Raw genomic sequence first — 17,144 nt, 5'->3', positions numbered from 1 at the left:
TTGCTGCTCCTATTTAAAAACAAAAAACAAAAAACCAAAACCAAAACCAACACAACAAAACAAAACCCATGCGTGTGGAGGTACCGTTACGGCTGGTTTGAAGCTCCATCTTGTGACATGGATTTGTTACTACACTATACTGGGCTTAACAGAAAAAGCGGTACCTTTTGCTCAAGGATGCCAATGCTAGAAAATGCTCAGCTATCAGGCTGCGCATGGTCAATGTTTAGCCTCAGTAAACGTTTTAGTCTGCAAACAGACCCAGTCTTGATTTTTTCCAAAGTTCTGGGCAGTACCAAAGGAGCACAGCATCTGTTGGCTATCAGGCTGCGCATGGGTGTGCTGCTTTGTATCTGCTCTAGCCAGAAATATGATCTATCCACATTACTTCTTAATTCACAGCTGTCATGCTGGAAGAACTAACTTTTTTACAGCACGACGCGTGCTACAGGTTCTGTGTGTTTTCTTCAAAGACATGAAACCTGTTCCTTTGGGAGCATAGCTAAACACTATTAGATTGAACACATGACTTCCCTATCAGGTGCCCTCAGGATGAGTGCAGCCTATTATTTTTATGTTGTGATTTCTGGCAAGGTCTAAAGGGTAATTAAGCTGGCTTAATACATTTTCTCCTCGGAACTTTTTTTTTTTTTTTGGGGGGGGGGGGGAGGCTGTAGGTAATGTAATCAGAGTAGATAAAATAATTTAGACAACTGGTAGTCAACTAGAAGTATATGCATAGAGTCTGAAACCAGTAATGCTGTCTTACAAGTATATATGTGAATAAAAAACTCACTGAGACAGGCCTGGAGAAGGTCAGTTATAAGGAACTTGCTGCAATCTGTTTATTAGAGTTCAGGATAAAGGATGCTATTTATTTTTGTTACCCAGTTTCCTGTCTAAACTCAGTAGTTTACCTCACGTGCCTGTTCCTCATTATCTTTCAAACTGTAAGCTCTTTGTATCAGCACCTGTTATTTACCACGTCTGTGTAAGCCCTGGGTTCCAGGTCTTGTCCAGCTTCTGCCTGTTAGCACGTGTTCCACATGTTATTGTACTAACCTCATTATTTAAAGTATAGGTCATCTAGGTTCTTGAAACAGATACTAAATAAACTCTTGTTAGAGCAAATAGCTTTGTATGGTTCTTCCTTCTAACACTATCTAGATCTTTTTATCTAACTCTAGAAAGATCCAGGGAATTCCTTTCAGGATGAAAACTTGATTTCAAATAAAATTTCTACTAGAGAGTTGCTGGAGAAGATATATTTCTCCAAGGGACGCTGACGCACCTCTGCTATGCAAAGATGTGGTGAGGGTTAGCTTTCAGGTAAAGGACGTGTGGTTTCTGCCTAATAACATAGCCAGAACTTGAGCTATACGAGGCTGGAATAGGGAAAAGGATGAAAAAAACCCACCACACAAAACCAAACCGACCCGAAGCGATACATTTGACTGTACTACATATAATGTAAATTCACTGAAGCAGTGAAGAGATTACGCAGCGGGAAGCCACAAAAAGCCAACCACTTGGCTTTCTAATTCTCAGAAAGCAACTGATGCCAACAGGTGACAAAAGAAACGCTTGTTTCAACACAGTTACTGTTGTTTGAAGTTCATTTTATTGGTGTGTTTAAAAGGCGAGATTCGTTTACAGTTTCAGGGGTGATGCCGCTGAACTCCATTTTGACAGAGCAACAAAATAACTCCAAAACCGGCTAAAGCAATAAATATCAAACCATTCCATCTAAAATGTATAAATATAAAAGGCATTTCTGAAAACGTAGGAAAAACAGGAATCCATTTTTTTGTTTTGGCCCTTCGCGTAGTAACATCGCTATCATCCATCTGCATCACCTCAGATCCAGCACAATTATCTTTATGTCTTTCCCGACCACATGGGTACACGGCTGCAGAAGAAGGCAACCCATTACTCACAGAAATCCGTTTCAGTAAAATAGCATTTCAGGGCTATTGTTTCCTCTTCATTTTCTGAGCCGGCTTAATGCTACGCCCCCCTCTCCGACTTTGTACCTGTCACTGTGCCCGCTCGCAGGCAAACCCGACCTTCGCAGGCAGAGAAATAAAGCAAGGACTACAACGTTCAATCAGAAATGAGTTTCTAAAGAGGGTATTGCTCAGTGCTTGGCCTGTGGAACAGATTGCAGTGCAGTGCTGCCCTTTATGGAGCACGGCATGGCAGGCCTGAAACGGAGGGGGAGGGTGCTGCTCGCTGCGTTACAGCGGGTGCACGGGGGGCAGCAGCAAGGAGAGCGTGAACTCCGATCTCTTCCCGCGGCAGCTTCAGGAATGTCTGCCCACGTGACGGATTTTTAAAGCATTTAGGACTCCACCGTGTCTCCAGACACAGTCATGACTGAGTAACAGCTTGGTTTGGGTCTGTGGAGAAGAGCTTTTGCCAGAAACCAGACAGATGCAGGTTAGGATTGTTCTAGTCAGGTTTCATGAAGCATCCTGTATTATCACCCGTGATAGTTTTTTTTTCTCCAGGAGATGAGGCTGTGGTCTTACTGGTTTTGTTGGAAGATTAATGTGTTTTAGGGATTTTACTTGAAAGGATGTTTGTGTTTGATATGTGATACCACCAGTGTGTCTAATGCTTGTAACTGAGCTCATGTAGCCAGTAACAACTTAATCCACGAAGTAAGCCTCTAAAGGACCGCTGAAGGGAGCCTATCTGGAGCAAAAGTCTTAAAATTTTTCAGAGTGGGACTCCCTTCTCATTATCCCTAGAGTCAATGATAAAAGAGCAAAACAAAATAAACCCAACCTCTCCTCCTTTTAAGGAATAATACCTTCTGAGAGTCCTACAACAAAGAAGTAAATTCCAATGTATTTCAGTATTACTTCTCTGCATTTGATGATTTTATTTTAAGCTAGAAGAGATGCTCTGTCTTTGACATGAGTCCCATTTAAAAAAAAAATCTTAATTATTCAAAGGGAAAGATTGTTGTCTGCCAGACAAGAGTGACATTTCTGATAATTCTGACTGACTATACTGTTCAGCCATACATAAAGCACACTACGCTATTGAAACATCAAAAAATATGGGGTAGTTACTGAGAAAGGCTTGTGAGAAGCCAGGGGAAAACTGCAGGCAATGAAGGAAAGCGGGCTTCACCTACTCATATCTTTTAACAGCTGGGATGTTTTGTTGGGACGCCACAGCTGGGGAGAGGAACTGAATGCTATGTTTAAAAACTGAACAGCTCAGGAACAACTCCCACTTGAAACTGTGGCTTTTGCTTCTGAGAGCAGGTAAAAGTGGTGACAGATGGTAGCTGCGTCTGGACAGCCCCCGTTTGCACGCAGTGTGTAATGCTCATTTCATGGCTGCTATAGAAGACTTCTGATGTCTACCTTGGTCAGTGAAGTAAGGGCAATGAATTATTAAAATGGGAGAGGAAGCATAAAGAAACCCGATCTGAAACACATACAATTTCTGCTTGCGGCAGAACCATGGGCAAGAATTTGAACAGTCAGAAACATGTTGGATTATATACTTACATTAAATAACCTGGGCTCTTTTGTATGTGGATGGAATCCCTTCTTTTTACAAGCAGAAACTTCTAGCATGCCAACATTAGTAAGTCTGAAGATGCCAGTGCTGGAAAGCAAAAGATGAAACTACCGTTACATACTGCCCCCACAACACAGCTCCAAGGTTTCGCACATAAATTGCTTAGCTCAACAGAAGGACAGCTGGTACCCAGCAACCCTTGCTGCACAGGAGCTAAGGCTGGGTTGGGTTCTTAAAGCTATTTGATATCAAAGGGAGCTGCATTCCTGTAAAGAAAGGGATGAGGAGGGGACGGGGAGCAAAACCACAGCACTGTTGCTATTCCCATGAGGCAGGTTAGCCTACCGAGCGCCAAGGCTAGTTCATACAGGAAAGATACAAAACAGAAACTTGGGTGTTCTGGTTTGCATTTCACTCACTGAACGCTAGAGGAGCATCTTAAAAAGAGAACAAAAAGAGTTTAAGCTAGCTGTGTAAATGACTAGTGAAAGTACACGCCCTCCCCAGGTAATCAAGTAACACAAAGCACGAGAAAAATGCACTGCTGCAGATGTATGACCTAACACTTTGAATATTGAATAAAAATTCAGAAAACTCACCCTTCTGTAAAGAACATTAATACCTAAATAACTACAGGACAGCACCTGATTGATAAACGTTACAGATAGGAGTAACTTCCTACGATGGAGAGACAGGAGTCACAGGTGGTTAGAGACGGTTACAGGGTATTGGCATAAACTATGGAAGAAGTTTGCAAGACCAGAGATTTGAAAAGGTGTGCAGACATTGTGCTCTGGGTTACAAAGCCTAGCGCTTGTGCACTTGCCACCCAGTCTGTATTTCCAGCTCTGCTGCCTCAATGGCCCATATAGGAAGTTAGGTAACCACAGTGGGATTCATAGAAGTCATCTACAGGGGCAGAAGGCCAGAAAGAACGGCTGAAGAAATGCACAGTCTGACCAATGGAGTCAGCCCTGGGGCCTTCAAACTGCAAGCACCCCAAAGCAGAGTCACAAAATTGAGGTTGGAGGGAACCTCTGAGGATTGCCTAGGCCAACCCCCCTGCTCCAGTAGAATCACCTTGAGCGGGTTGCCCCAGACTGCATCAAGTCAGGCTTTGAGTATCTCCAAGGACGTAGACCTCACACCCTCTCTGGGCAACCTCTTCCATTATAAACCTTTGCATTAATACTTACACAGTTACAGGTTTTGCCAGATACTTATTGTCTGTGTTTTATGAAATACAAAATTAGGACCTTATTATCAAAAAAGTGATCTTTATCCCTTTACTCCCCAAACTGCAATTTTCATATCATCCTAGAGAAATAGGTCTAACCCTTCCACTTCCTTCATCAGACAGAGTGAAGATGAGCCTGTGGTAGGGCCCTGGCAACGAGGTCTCCAGAAGAAAAGCTCCTGGCATTACTACTTGGTTGAACAGAGTATAAAAATAAATAAAATTTAAAAGCTGGGGCTGGGAAGGGGGAGGGAGAGAAGCCAGAATCAATACTGTGCGTATAGATGACGGGAATGTAAGTCTAAAAAACTTAAAGAAAACAAGCTCACAATACAATATTCCTGCCCTTCATCCCAGCTGAGATGTGCTGTTGTATTTGATCAAATGTTAAGATAAGGAGCAGGGGAAAAATATCTAGATATTACTTAGAAAAATCAGAACTCACTCATTATGCTTTGGTGAACAAACAATTGCAATGGCCTCTGGCAACATTAGCTGATAAGAACAATGAGTATGAAGATCAACACTGGATAAGAATGCAGTTTGTGTTGGATGTGTCTACAAAAAGAAAGGGAAAACTCAACATCATGAAATATTTCTTACAAATCACGGTCGTCATACATTCAAGAGGAACAACAATTTGTAACAAGTGAAAGTGTCAGTACTTTCCCAGGTTAGTGCCTTACGTTCCTATTAACCCAGATGCTACATTTTCAGTATGAGGTTTATGGAGGTACATTCACAACCAGATGTACAAGCAATTTTCTGATCACGTGGGGGAAAAGGTGGAATGAAGAAGGACAAGACAAAGGGAAATGACTTCTTTGTCCAAAATCCCCAAGAGTGACATTAATATAAAGTTTAAACAACACGATATCTCCCCCTCCCCCCCCCCCCCAATTTTTAATATAGTTTTAATATAGTAGAAAAATAAATGGCATTAGAAAGTAAAAAAAAAAATACACCTAAACCAACATAAACAAAGTTGCACTGGCAAAAGCAGACCCGTTGTGTCAACAGGATGCCTCAACTTCATTAACAAATACTCCTCTGTGGAGAACATTAGTGCTCATTTACATCACTACAATTAGAATTAAGAGAGCAAATTAATTTGGATTATTCCAGTTATTTCTTCAGTTTGTTATTTCCAGGGTTTCTTTCACACAAAACGCAGTTCTGATATAGAAAAGACAGGATCTATGAGTCATACGTACATGGATCCAACCCAAAGTGAGGAGATCATACTGGTCCTGAACACCAAATAATTCTTCCACATTCTCCATGTCGCAGTAGTCTGGTCCTGCAGATTGCTTTGGCACTATTACGTGGGTAATAGTAAATTCATTATGTGTCTGTAAAACAAACAGTGACTCAGGGTGGAACAAATGATCTAGTGAATAAATACTACATCAGAGTGTGGGAGATGCCAGCCTCTCAGCTACCACGACGCAGTGTAGTTCTGCCGATTCCAGTGCGGCTATACTGACTTACTGCACCTGAAAACACCCCTTCGCTTTTTAGCATGAAAACATACAGGAAAGCATTAGTAACATCATGAGATTGTTGGACTGAAATGTTTGCAGAGACCAGTGTGAAAAGGACGTCCTTCGATAAAATTAAAAACATGAAAAGAGGTTTGAGAATACCACAATTATTTTGTGTGAAACCTGGAACAAATCTACTCTTGCTATTCATTCTCTTTATACCGTTCAAATACACTTGGACATCATCGTTAAAATTCTTTGTATGCCGGCATCAGCCATGACATCTTTCCCGGCTCTGAAAGAACATTGTTATCTAGGCCAAAGGGAAAAAAACAGCCTGAAAATCATATCTTCTACAGCTTGATGGGGGGATTTTCTTCGTCTTTTTTGTTGCGCCATTATGAATTTGATGACTTCAGTGGATTCTAACAGTCTTTATATTTCATTGTCCTGTAACTAAACCTCACTTACCTTAGATGAATGCCAGAGAAAGTACTTGAAAAAGCCTGTATTGTACAGCGTGCTGAAAAACTTGCTATCTGTTACGACAGCAGTGTAACGCTGATTGAAGGTTTCCCCAACAGGGCAAGCCCACATTGCTGAAGTGACCACTCAGGTTACTATATGAAGGTAGTTACATGAAAGACTAATCATTTAAATCTGCTTTTACTCTGAAATTGATACATTACAGGAAAATCCAGCACTATCAAATATGCCTTTCCCCATACAAATGCGAGGGTTAAACTGTACCAGTTTTCCACAGAGAATTCCACATGTCTCTATTCCTCTTACTGTATTTGCCTCTGCTAGCAGCAGAAATTTGTGACAGAGATCCCTGGGCAAAATGACGCCTCTGAGTGCTTCGGCCAATTGAGCTAAAAGGAAAAAAAAAAATAAACAGAACAAAACAAAACAAAACAAAAAAAACACCAAAAAAAAAAAAAAAAGGAGAGAGAGATAAAAAGGCATTTGCAGCTTACACAGAAAAGACCCCTAAAATAAGGAGATATACACAGTTACTGGAAATTACTAAAAAGGAAAGAAATACTTACCACATCACAGATTTCTAATGAAAGTAAATCAACAGCACAAGCACGTCGCCCTGAACTGAGGCCGGCAGCCCTTGGGACACGCTCACTGCCCTGCCTGCGAGGTGACAGCGAGCTGATACCATTGCCCAGACGAGGGCTTTCCAGGGCGAATCACTGCAGGTTCTGCTTCTGTTCCCCTGAAGTCCACAGCAAGATTGAGACTTCACTCCACAGGAACACTAAGGCTCCATTTCTAGATCTCTCCCTCGGCACGCAACTGGAAAACGTGAAACCCTGCAACTAATCGCCTCGCTTAAAATGACGAAACCCTACGGAGCTGTTGCGTGTACGTTAACCCGTTCACGCTTATTTCACTATGAACGCCCTCATGGTGAATAAATACATACGCATACGCAATATGTGGACTGCTATAAGCAGCAAAGCAGTGGGTGAAATAAGAAGGTAAAAGAAAAAAAAGAAAGAATCTCTGCACTTACTCTGAACAGCACTTAAAGTAGCTGCTGGCTTTAAGACCCGGTTTACTGGAGGCGAATGTCCAGTGCAGCCAGATATGCCGCTCTTTTCTTTTTTCTCAAGCAGTGCAGTAGACAAGGAACTGTTCTCTGGTACAGAAATACAAGACAGCATACTTCCATCTATCTGTTCAGACATAACCACACTCCCTTTGACTTTCTGATCTCGAGCTAGCTCCTGCTTCTTAAGCTGATCCTCAAAGAATTGAAACTGCTCCGATTCAAGCTGCTGTTGCCGCATATGTGCGATTCGTTTCTTCTCTGCCTCTATTAGCTTTTGATGCTCTAGTTTCTTCAGAAATTCAGTTTTACATTTGTTCTGAAACATATGCAAAATAGCGACAATCTCAGAACGCTAAAAAAAAGTTACAAAACAAAAAAAAAAAAAAAAAAGAAGGGAAAGAAGCAAACTAATTGTTTAATAAAACCATCAAATCCTGTCATTAAAAATTAAGTCTTTTGGAACCTGTTTGCTGAACTGGCCAATACAACTCGATTCCCAAAAGCAGCACGATATGGAAGGAAATACAGTAAGCAACGAACTCGTAACACAAAGCTTCCGATCCGCACCGCTGCGGTGCTGTGTGTCCTCCCTTCAGCAGCGATAGCGCTTGAGTCGGTCGTTAAAAAAACCAAAGAGACTTTTCAGAATAGCGGTGGTGGGGGCCGGGCACCAGAGATCCACGAGCGCCTGGGTTTTCGGGGTAGACTTCGGAACCCATTTCGTTATCCGGTGTTGTTGAGTGTCGGCGCTGCTCGAAGAGGTTTGCCGACTTTCTCCCCTCAGCTTCCGCGGGGTCGCTTAACCCGGCTTTGGCGCGTGGCCTGCCCGCCCCTGTCCCCTTGTCCCCAAACCACCTCCTGTTCCACAGGCGGCAAGGGAAGCTTCAGGTTTCAAGAGCCCTTCCTGCTCCCGGGTAAAGGAGAGCGTCAAGCGTCTCCAGAAGCAAATGAAAAAAACCAGAGCAAAGTAATTTCTTAAATGTCACGAACAAAAGAGAGCAGGAAAGAAAGCCTCAAACCGGTCGCTGACGGGAATATGGGGTGTGGGGGTTGCGTTTTGTTTTGTTCTCTTCTTTCTTCTTAGTTCTCTAGGTCCGTTTCAAGGAAAGGAAAGAAAAGAAAAGGTGGGGTTTTTTTCTAAGCTTCTCTTTCCAATACAGGTTTTTAAAACTACAGGTCCTGGTTGCAGTGACTTCAATATACAAGACGCAAGTATTGGCAGTTAAAGACACAAAGAGGATCAATTCAAACCTGAACCCGTTCAGAGCCAAGGGACCTTTTCCACATACTCACGTAAGCGTATCAACAGCACCCTTTTTATAAACCAAAACGACTGTACCCGAGTCCTGTTCAGATATTTGTAGGCTTCTCACGTAAATATCACAGTACGTTTATTTCCAAGCACACTCTTGCATTACTTATTTTCGAAGGACCAACTGATTAGATTCTGACAAGTGGAAAGTCATTCCAAGCAGCCCGTGAAATGATTATGTTCTTGCTGAACTGGTATTCTACTGCTAAATTTTTAAGACGATTCATATGACAGAAAAAATATTCATACCAAAGATTTAATAACCGTATAAAACTCACTTTGTTCCGCATATATTCTTGATATTCTAAGTTATATTTTTTCAGAAGATCCCTCTTCAGTTCATCTGTCCGTGGAAATGCAACCTCCTTCAATTTCTTTGGAGAGGGAAAGAAAGATAGGTTTATTTTTCATTTTTCATAGGTTTAGTAGAACCACCTGGAAAGCAAACCCAGCCACAACACAGATTTCAAAAAAATTTAAAATAAATACTGCCTTTCTCCCAGGAAAGGAAGGAAGAAATACACACTGAATCATCAGCTTGTGAAACTTCTGTAGTACACTGCTTTCAAAATAAAGCTATGTTAATATATATCAGTGAAAGCTGTGACATGGGCCACAGTCAAAATCTGGCATGAAGCATTTTGGCCTTGAATATGACATTATTCAGCTTTAACAATAGAGAAAGCAAGCGAATATGGCAGCACAAGGTAAGAGAGACACTTATGCAACTTATTGGGCAATTCCAGATGTTTTAAACTCAGTAGAAGGCTGTATTTGAAATGTCTCATTTAGGGAGGGGAAAAAAAAAAAAGAAAAAAAGAAAGGAAAAGAAACTATTTTATATACAAGTGGAGGAAAAAATCTGGTAAAACCCAAGTAAATACATATTTGGTAGTAAAGAAAGCAAACATATACTTTGATATTCAGCAGGGTAAGCAAATACTGCACAGGCACCAGAGATGTCACACGTCCCTTGCTCCCTCTGTTTGCAACAGCCACTTTGGACCATGAGCCACCCAGCCACCGGAATTAAACTCTAAGTATTGTTATATTAGTGTATTTTTAATACGTAAACTTTCAAAAATAGATATACCTGGGTTTCCAACAAGCTACCAACTTATTCAGAGACTGTTCTTGTTTACCTTTTAGAACGATAATTTCATTTCCAGTAATGATCAAGTGACTAAACCACAGTAAAACATGAATGACTAGTGTAGAAAAATATCAGAAATTCAAGCTGCCGTTGTGGGCTCTGCGTGCACCGGGGGAAAAAGGAGTCCTGGGCAAGAACGGACAGATTCTGGTGGAAACATTTCTTAAAGGCCAGGAAACCATAACCCTACCTTAATAATATCTTGTTTTTCTGGTATTGCACATTGGTGATAGTCTCGGTGACTGGGCAGCTTTTCTACAAACAACCTAGAAAATGAAAGATGCGTGTGATCACCTCAGTAGCCAGAGGAATATCCACAATAGCTTTTATGTTGGCAGGAAAACCAGTTTCACGTAACTCTCAAATGCTGAATTCCAGATGACCTGGAGCAGGTTTCTACACGTTCATTTTTGTGTAAAATAACACTTGAATTCTTGCACAGACTTGTATAGGACACATCGGGTAATGACAGGAGATTATTTTCTATATCTGAATATATTTTGGTTTTCATTAGTGGTTCGGTTGGGTTGAAAAAAAAAAAAAAAGACTATCAGCAAGCACCTAAAAATAGCCCTCAAAAGCACCCTCCACCCTAGCCAGTGTTAATAAAGCCTGTTTCCAGCATCTTTATCTGTCCTTAGCTGAAATGCTGAATCTTAAATGGGAAGTCAGGAGTGCAGCACTGACTGCCGTTAACAGACCAAGCTGCACAGCTAACTGCGGTGTTATTAACCCACCCGGACATCTAAAGTGCAGCAACACTCAGCTGCGAAGGGTTCAGAACGCTCAGCTGCTACCAATCTTCCAGCAGTTTGTGCGATGTTCACCTCCAGACCCTCTTTTTATAGGGATACGTACATTTAAAATTAAGTGGAATAAGAAAGGTTTGGTCTAATTTTCAGAGCATGAGGAAAATAAGGGCGAGGAGGGGAAGGAGGTCTCCTATTATAAAAATTATAAAATATGCCTAGAAAAAACCCCAAACAGCCTTTCAGAAGTAAGAAAACAGACCAATCAATCCTACAGCAAAACTAGGTAGCTAAAAAGCTTATATCTGCCACTGATATATTTTTCAGCTGGCTATTTTGGGAGTTGTAATGAAAGCGGTCTCGGATTTGGGTTTTTTTTGGGTGGGAAGAATAATCATACAATGAACACATATTCTGTATCTTGCATTTACTCCTGTAAGAAACAATAAATTATGCTTAATCCTTTTGGGGAAGAAAAGTAAAAAGAGGCAAAAAGCCATTTTTTCATGGTTTAAGCACTGTGCAATGCTACCATCTATAAGATCAGCAGAAGCTCATAGGGCATAACTATGAAAGGCTCAGAAATCTCATTAAACATGGCTTTTTAAGCCATGCACTGTATTTAACCAACACACTGACAGACACAGAACAATCTGTGGGGAGCAGTGCTCATGGTATAGCCTGGTAGAGTCAACTTAAACCTCTGTATATTAGAGTAGTTCATGCCTGGCAGTTAATAGACGGATAGGACTATGATACTCACAGCTAAAATGAAATTATAACAAAGCCTGTGGCTAGAGTAAAGATCTCCAAAGAACAAAGCTGTTCTGCAAGAACACACTAAACATTTTTCTGAAGGGGTGCCCCATTTTCACTGCAACTCTTCATTTCAGGTTACTCGGAATTACAAGCTACAATGACTATAAGTGGTTTCTTACGTTATGAACTTATTATAAAAAACAAAAGCGTTCTCCAGGTTTCCCTCCTCCATATATACTGATGCCATTCGCTCCATCTCGACGCCAGATCTAAAGTAACGGCGTGGAGTGATATCTTCACTGATCGTGATATTGCTGCCAAGCTTGCTTAAGGCACGTACTCTCTCTTCTGGGGTCACGGAGATGTCTGTATGGTCAGGAATAGCTACTAGCTTTCTCTGGGGGAAAACAAAAAAAGAGAAAAGAGAGAGACATTAGCAAAGAGAACCAGATATTACACTTCACTTTCAGTAAGTGATCTCATTCAAGAAACTCAAGGGAAATCTTCAGGTTTTTTCTCAAAATAGGCATTGGTTTCCCCCCTGCTAGCTACGGTTGAAACGTTCCAATGTGTTTCTTAATTGCAAATAAATTGTGATTGCAATCACAAATAAGAAGTGATCTTATCGCCTTCCCCAAATCTTCAAACTACAAAAAAATCCCAGGAAAAAAAAAAAAACACAACACCTTAAAATTAAGTAAATCCCTGTAGAAATTATCAAAGGCAAAGTGTCCTCTTTAGAAACCCCCCACATGAAATTCTGTAAGGTTCTGCCTTAAGTTACTGAACTAATTTGTCAGAGGGCCTGGATACTCAAGGCTCCTTTACAGGACGTAGAGGGTATGACTGCTGGGTTCAGCTAACCAAGAGCAGGAAGTTTCCCTGGTCACTCAACAGTTCACTTCAAATGTTCATTTCCAGGTTCAAATGAGGCAGTTAAAGCCTAAGAAGTTAGAACTCACTCTACTGAAGAAGTATATCTGCTTATTATAATCATTGCCTTCCTGTTAATGGGCTAGATAAGCGGCTATTTCAAGTTGTTTCCTCTTACTTTGATGAAAATTTTTATCCTCTCTATTCAAAATGTTCACTTCAGCTTCTTAAAATCCTGGTCACTGAAACAAGCTAAAACACCATAAACCACATACGTGGAAATAAAGTAAATTCCAACACAACCGTCAGGCAGAACACGTGAGGAGCTGGCAACACGCAGGAAAAGATCCTTGTAGCTGACAGCAAGGCTGCTAAACAGCTCTCCTGAGACGTTTCCTATTTGAAAGGGAGGGTGCTGAGCCACTGAAGCATCGCTCCCCAGTACGTACCAACGAGCTAACGGTGAACGGCTGTTCCATGTTGCTCTCTGTCTGCAAACCAAAGAGATCGCTCTTCTCCCCCAAAGTCTCCATCTGGCTGCAACGGGCAGTATCAGCCCAGCGCTCAGTGCTTGCAGCCAGCTCTCTCAGCGTTTGCTAGCCCAAGGGAAACTTGATTGTGGTCGTCTACTGGAAAAAATACAAGTCATTCAGATTCGAAATACAGTCAAATGTCACGTAAGTTTGCATGCCTGCCCCCACCCATTCCTTTGGTATCACAGTATTTACATATTTAATAATAGTCTAAAATTTACCAGGCATCTAGAACTTAAAATGGGAATACGTCGGGGCTTACAGGGCCGTTGTGGACTAGCTGACCTGTTCTAACGTTGTGACAGTGGATTAGAACTCCATATAGCAAATTATTTTTACAATTTTTACAGCAACTTCAAAAAACTCCCCACTTTCAAACGTTAAGTGAATAACTCAAAGTTTAAAGACTAATCACAGAATCTGTGTTTCCTTGAGCGTGTGTTTCGACAAACATATTTATAAACGGTGTGAATCTGGCATCTTTTTTCCTGCTAAGCCTATAAGTAAAAATAAAACTTTGCACACAAGCTTGGATCAGTAATATAAAGCAGAGAAAATATTTCAAGCACCACGTGTTCCACCTTCACAGCTTGCTGACCTCAACAACACCCAAAATGCAATGAACTCTGATGGATCAGCTGACAGTAATTGCTTCTTGCGCAGCTCTCAGCAAGTAAAGACAAATATTTAGACATGATGCGGTCATCAGAAAACCCAAACAAAAACAACAACAAAACAAAAACACCAAAAAAAACCTCAGCAAACCCCTGAAAAGGAAATTAATTATTTAAATTACACTGAAAGTATGAAAATGAAGCTCCTAATGTGCTTTTTCACTTCTGTGCACTCAGTCTAAACAGATTTGATCCTGAGTGACGAAGGTACTTTATATAGAGTAATAAACATGCTTTATGATTTTGTAAAAATATAAAGAGTGGGCTCGGCAAAGATACTTTCTCAGCACAGCTCTCTCTAGAGGCCAGAGGACTCTGGGTTAGAGAAAAACCACCCTAATGTGTTTTTAGCTGGCTGCATTTCTCAAGTATTGATTTCTGTTTTTTTTTTTTTCCCCCAAAAAGCTAACAGTATCTGTTAGATCAGTCTTTAATTTTAGCAATTAGTGCAAGTATTACAGGAGACATTAAACTCATTTAAGTAATACACTTTCTTTAAAATACTCAGAATGATCCTGCTTTACTTGTAAGAGCCCGTAACGGTGTACTCATTCCACTTTATTAATTCAGTCTTACTCAGATTTTACGTACGACCTCCCAGGCTCAATGAATATGTCCTTGCTTGACTTTACACCCATGTTTTCAATTTTCAAGATTTTTATTCCCACCATCAGGTATGTCACAGTTCTGGGAATTCAATTTCAAAACCTCCTTTTTCAAATTGAAGTATTCAAAATGCTTGTATAATTTGTGATTAAGAAAAAAAAAGAAAGGCGCATGGCTTATACACCCAAGACATCAACTTTAGTTGTGGTTGCAGCACTAATGGAAACAATTCTCTGAACAATTTAATTTTACGTACGTGGAGCTCTGGTGTAAATGATCTCCTTGGCAGGAAAGCCTATTCGCAGGCTGCAGAAAGGCCCCATGGGACCACAGTAATTAAATATTTTTGCTTTAGCCTACACCAAGAAACATACTGCCTTATGGCTAGTTGTACCTGAAACACTTCTTCAGCCGGCCCCACTGTAGATGTGGTACACTGCGAAAGGAGAGGGATAAAAGCTTGGCCAGTGCAAAGCTCACATTAGCCTTCTGTCCCTGCAGCTCCGATTCTAAGCAGAGAGAAAATCTTCACTAAGAGAGACTGCATTCATATGCCCTGTGTGGCTCAGGAATAAAAATTAAAAAAAAAAAAACAACCCAACAAAACCAAAACACAAGGCAAAACCAGGAGCTAAAAGGCGCGTATTTTAAAACCATATATTCACTCTCAGCCATCACTTGTGGATTCTTTTATTTTTTATTTATTTCCCCTAAAAGCAACTGGAAGATCTACAATAGGCGGATGGTAGGCTGATTTTGGATGCTAAAGTATGCATCCAGGTATGATAAACCGCAAAATATTCTAGTAATTCAATTTTTATATATATATAAAAAATTGTTCAGAAGTAAAGGATGCAGTAATGTATTTCTAGTTATTTCTCTATTTCAAATAGCAGCTTTTGAGCAAGAAAACGGCTTTTCAAGCACTTTCATCCTTACAGACTTTCTCAAAACTCTGAGGAAATGGACACTTCAGAGAACGCTCTTAGATGCTTCCCTATGGAGGACATGGGATACGGATCCCATACGCCTTTCAACTACTACCACACCTTGAACACTTTTCAGCCTAGCTGGTAGGCAAGCGGGAAAGCGTTAGTGCAGCACGCGGGAACACGACAGACACTAATCGGTGTTTTGCTCTGGTTTTTTGGTGGGCAGTATTCCCAGAGGGGTCTTTGTTAAAGGAGCCTATGGTATCCCAGAGCCAAAATAGCTCTGGAACCGCACAGGGAGACATCACTGAACCCTTTACTTGCAAATATTTCTCGTCTTCGTTGCCTCTAAGAATATTAAAGTTATAAGTTATTTCAGTGATTTTTTTTTTTTAACCTAAAGAAACATTAAAAATAAGGGAAAAATATGTAAAACCAGGTATTTTAAAGAGGAGACATCTGGTAACAGCAGAAACTCACACTTCCTCAAAATTATGTCAGAGCTTTGAAAGGATGAAGCAGCTCTGCAGAGAGCAGAAGTCAAGCCACAGTGCAAGAGCTTAGCAGAAGAATCACAACAAATAAAATAAGAAACCGACTTTTTCAATTTGGTTTCAGGAGCACATTAAAAACCAGACACTGTAAATAAAGAAGAACTACTACGATGAATTTGTATCACTTTTACAAAAATGCCAGATAAGACTCAAATATTTTAGCCATTACACGCGGCAGTGTAATTTTAAAAAAAAAATCCTAAAAAGAACATGGGCTGTCTTATGACTGTACTCCAACATATTATCCTTAACACATGGACGCACTGGCCAGAATTATAAATTATTAAAACGCAGAAAGTTAAACTTTACTGAGAACACGGCCACAGGCGTGCGTGCCGGCTCCCTGGAACGCCTCCGTGCATCGTGTGCCCCACGGCGCAGCCTCACAGTCACCTTCAGCGGCTCGAGGGCGGCGACGCTGCCGAGGGGCTCCCCTCACCCCCACCCTCCTCCTTGTACTGCCACTTCATTGACACCAGCGACTGCGAGGCTATTTGTAGCTGATCCAAATTAAAATCAAATGGACTTTTTTAAATTAATTACTTCCTTGTCAAACTCAGAAGGCAAGGGAGGAGGCAGAAACGTGAAGCCAGCCAAAGAGGCAGACTCGCCGCTTTCCGAAGCAGTGCTGTCCTAGATTCATCTGAGCTGGCTTTGAAAATGCACCCCAAGAGCCTGTACTGGGCCTGCCAGCATTGCCCCGTCCTGAGGAGTACCTCTGTCTTCTGGAAATACCCTTATATTTCACTCTACATGAGCAAAGAAAAATTCAAATATCAAACCTCTGTGTAACTGAAACTAATTATATTTAAATATACAAAATAGTTATGCTAATACAGTGAACTACACTCCAACCCCAACCACAGGGGAGAAGTAGCAACGCTAGCTTGGAGCTGTCTTAGTCTAGGAGAGTGTAAAGTGCTCTAAATTCTAAGAGCAAAGAGGCATACAATTTCAGGCACTCCAACTAACTGAGATGGACTTAGGTAATGTTTGATTAAGAAGAAATGTCTGGACATTTGGCATGCAAATCAAGCTTTTTCTAAAAATGAATTTTCTGACAGTCATTATCAGAATATAAGAATTTTACATCCATTCAACTGTTAAGATACTTTTCTTGATTTCATTGGTAATGGCACTCAAACCCCATTTCCTCCTCAAAACCCATTTG

General features: G+C 40.9%; 1 protein-coding gene across 4 annotated transcripts in view; it reads right to left on the bottom strand.

The window, feature by feature from the left end:
- Window positions 1–1,602: 1,602 nt before the first annotated feature.
- Window positions 1,603–17,144, bottom strand: part of STAMBPL1 (STAM binding protein like 1) — a 23,537-nt gene continuing 7,995 nt past the window's right edge. Inside the window, exons 2-11 of one of the 4 annotated variants that reach the window (XM_075107828.1) lie at window positions 13,124–13,300; window positions 11,981–12,198; window positions 10,484–10,559; window positions 9,419–9,514; window positions 7,790–8,144; window positions 7,012–7,136; window positions 5,992–6,129; window positions 5,223–5,335; window positions 3,528–3,627; window positions 1,603–1,909 (exon numbers count right to left, since the gene is read on the bottom strand). In XM_075107828.1, the coding sequence (XP_074963929.1) occupies window positions 1,853–1,909; window positions 3,528–3,627; window positions 5,223–5,335; window positions 5,992–6,129; window positions 7,012–7,136; window positions 7,790–8,144; window positions 9,419–9,514; window positions 10,484–10,559; window positions 11,981–12,198; window positions 13,124–13,207 (1,362 nt within the window). In that variant the 5' untranslated portion in view covers window positions 13,208–13,300 and the 3' untranslated portion in view covers window positions 1,603–1,852. Of the gene's footprint in view, window positions 1,910–3,527; window positions 3,628–5,222; window positions 5,336–5,991; window positions 6,130–7,011; window positions 7,137–7,789; window positions 8,145–9,418; window positions 9,515–10,483; window positions 10,560–11,980; window positions 12,199–13,123; window positions 13,304–17,144 lie in introns of all 4 variants that reach the window. The other 3 variants (XM_075107830.1, XM_075107827.1, XM_075107829.1) reach the window with 3 other exon arrangements.

The sequence above is a fragment of the Phalacrocorax aristotelis genome, chromosome 12, assembly GCF_949628215.1.
Source record: "Phalacrocorax aristotelis chromosome 12, bGulAri2.1, whole genome shotgun sequence".
Classification (NCBI taxonomy): Eukaryota; Metazoa; Chordata; class Aves; order Suliformes; family Phalacrocoracidae; genus Phalacrocorax; species Phalacrocorax aristotelis.
Note: the sequence above shows the minus strand (reverse complement) of the source record. Positions and strands in the feature narration are given on the sequence as shown.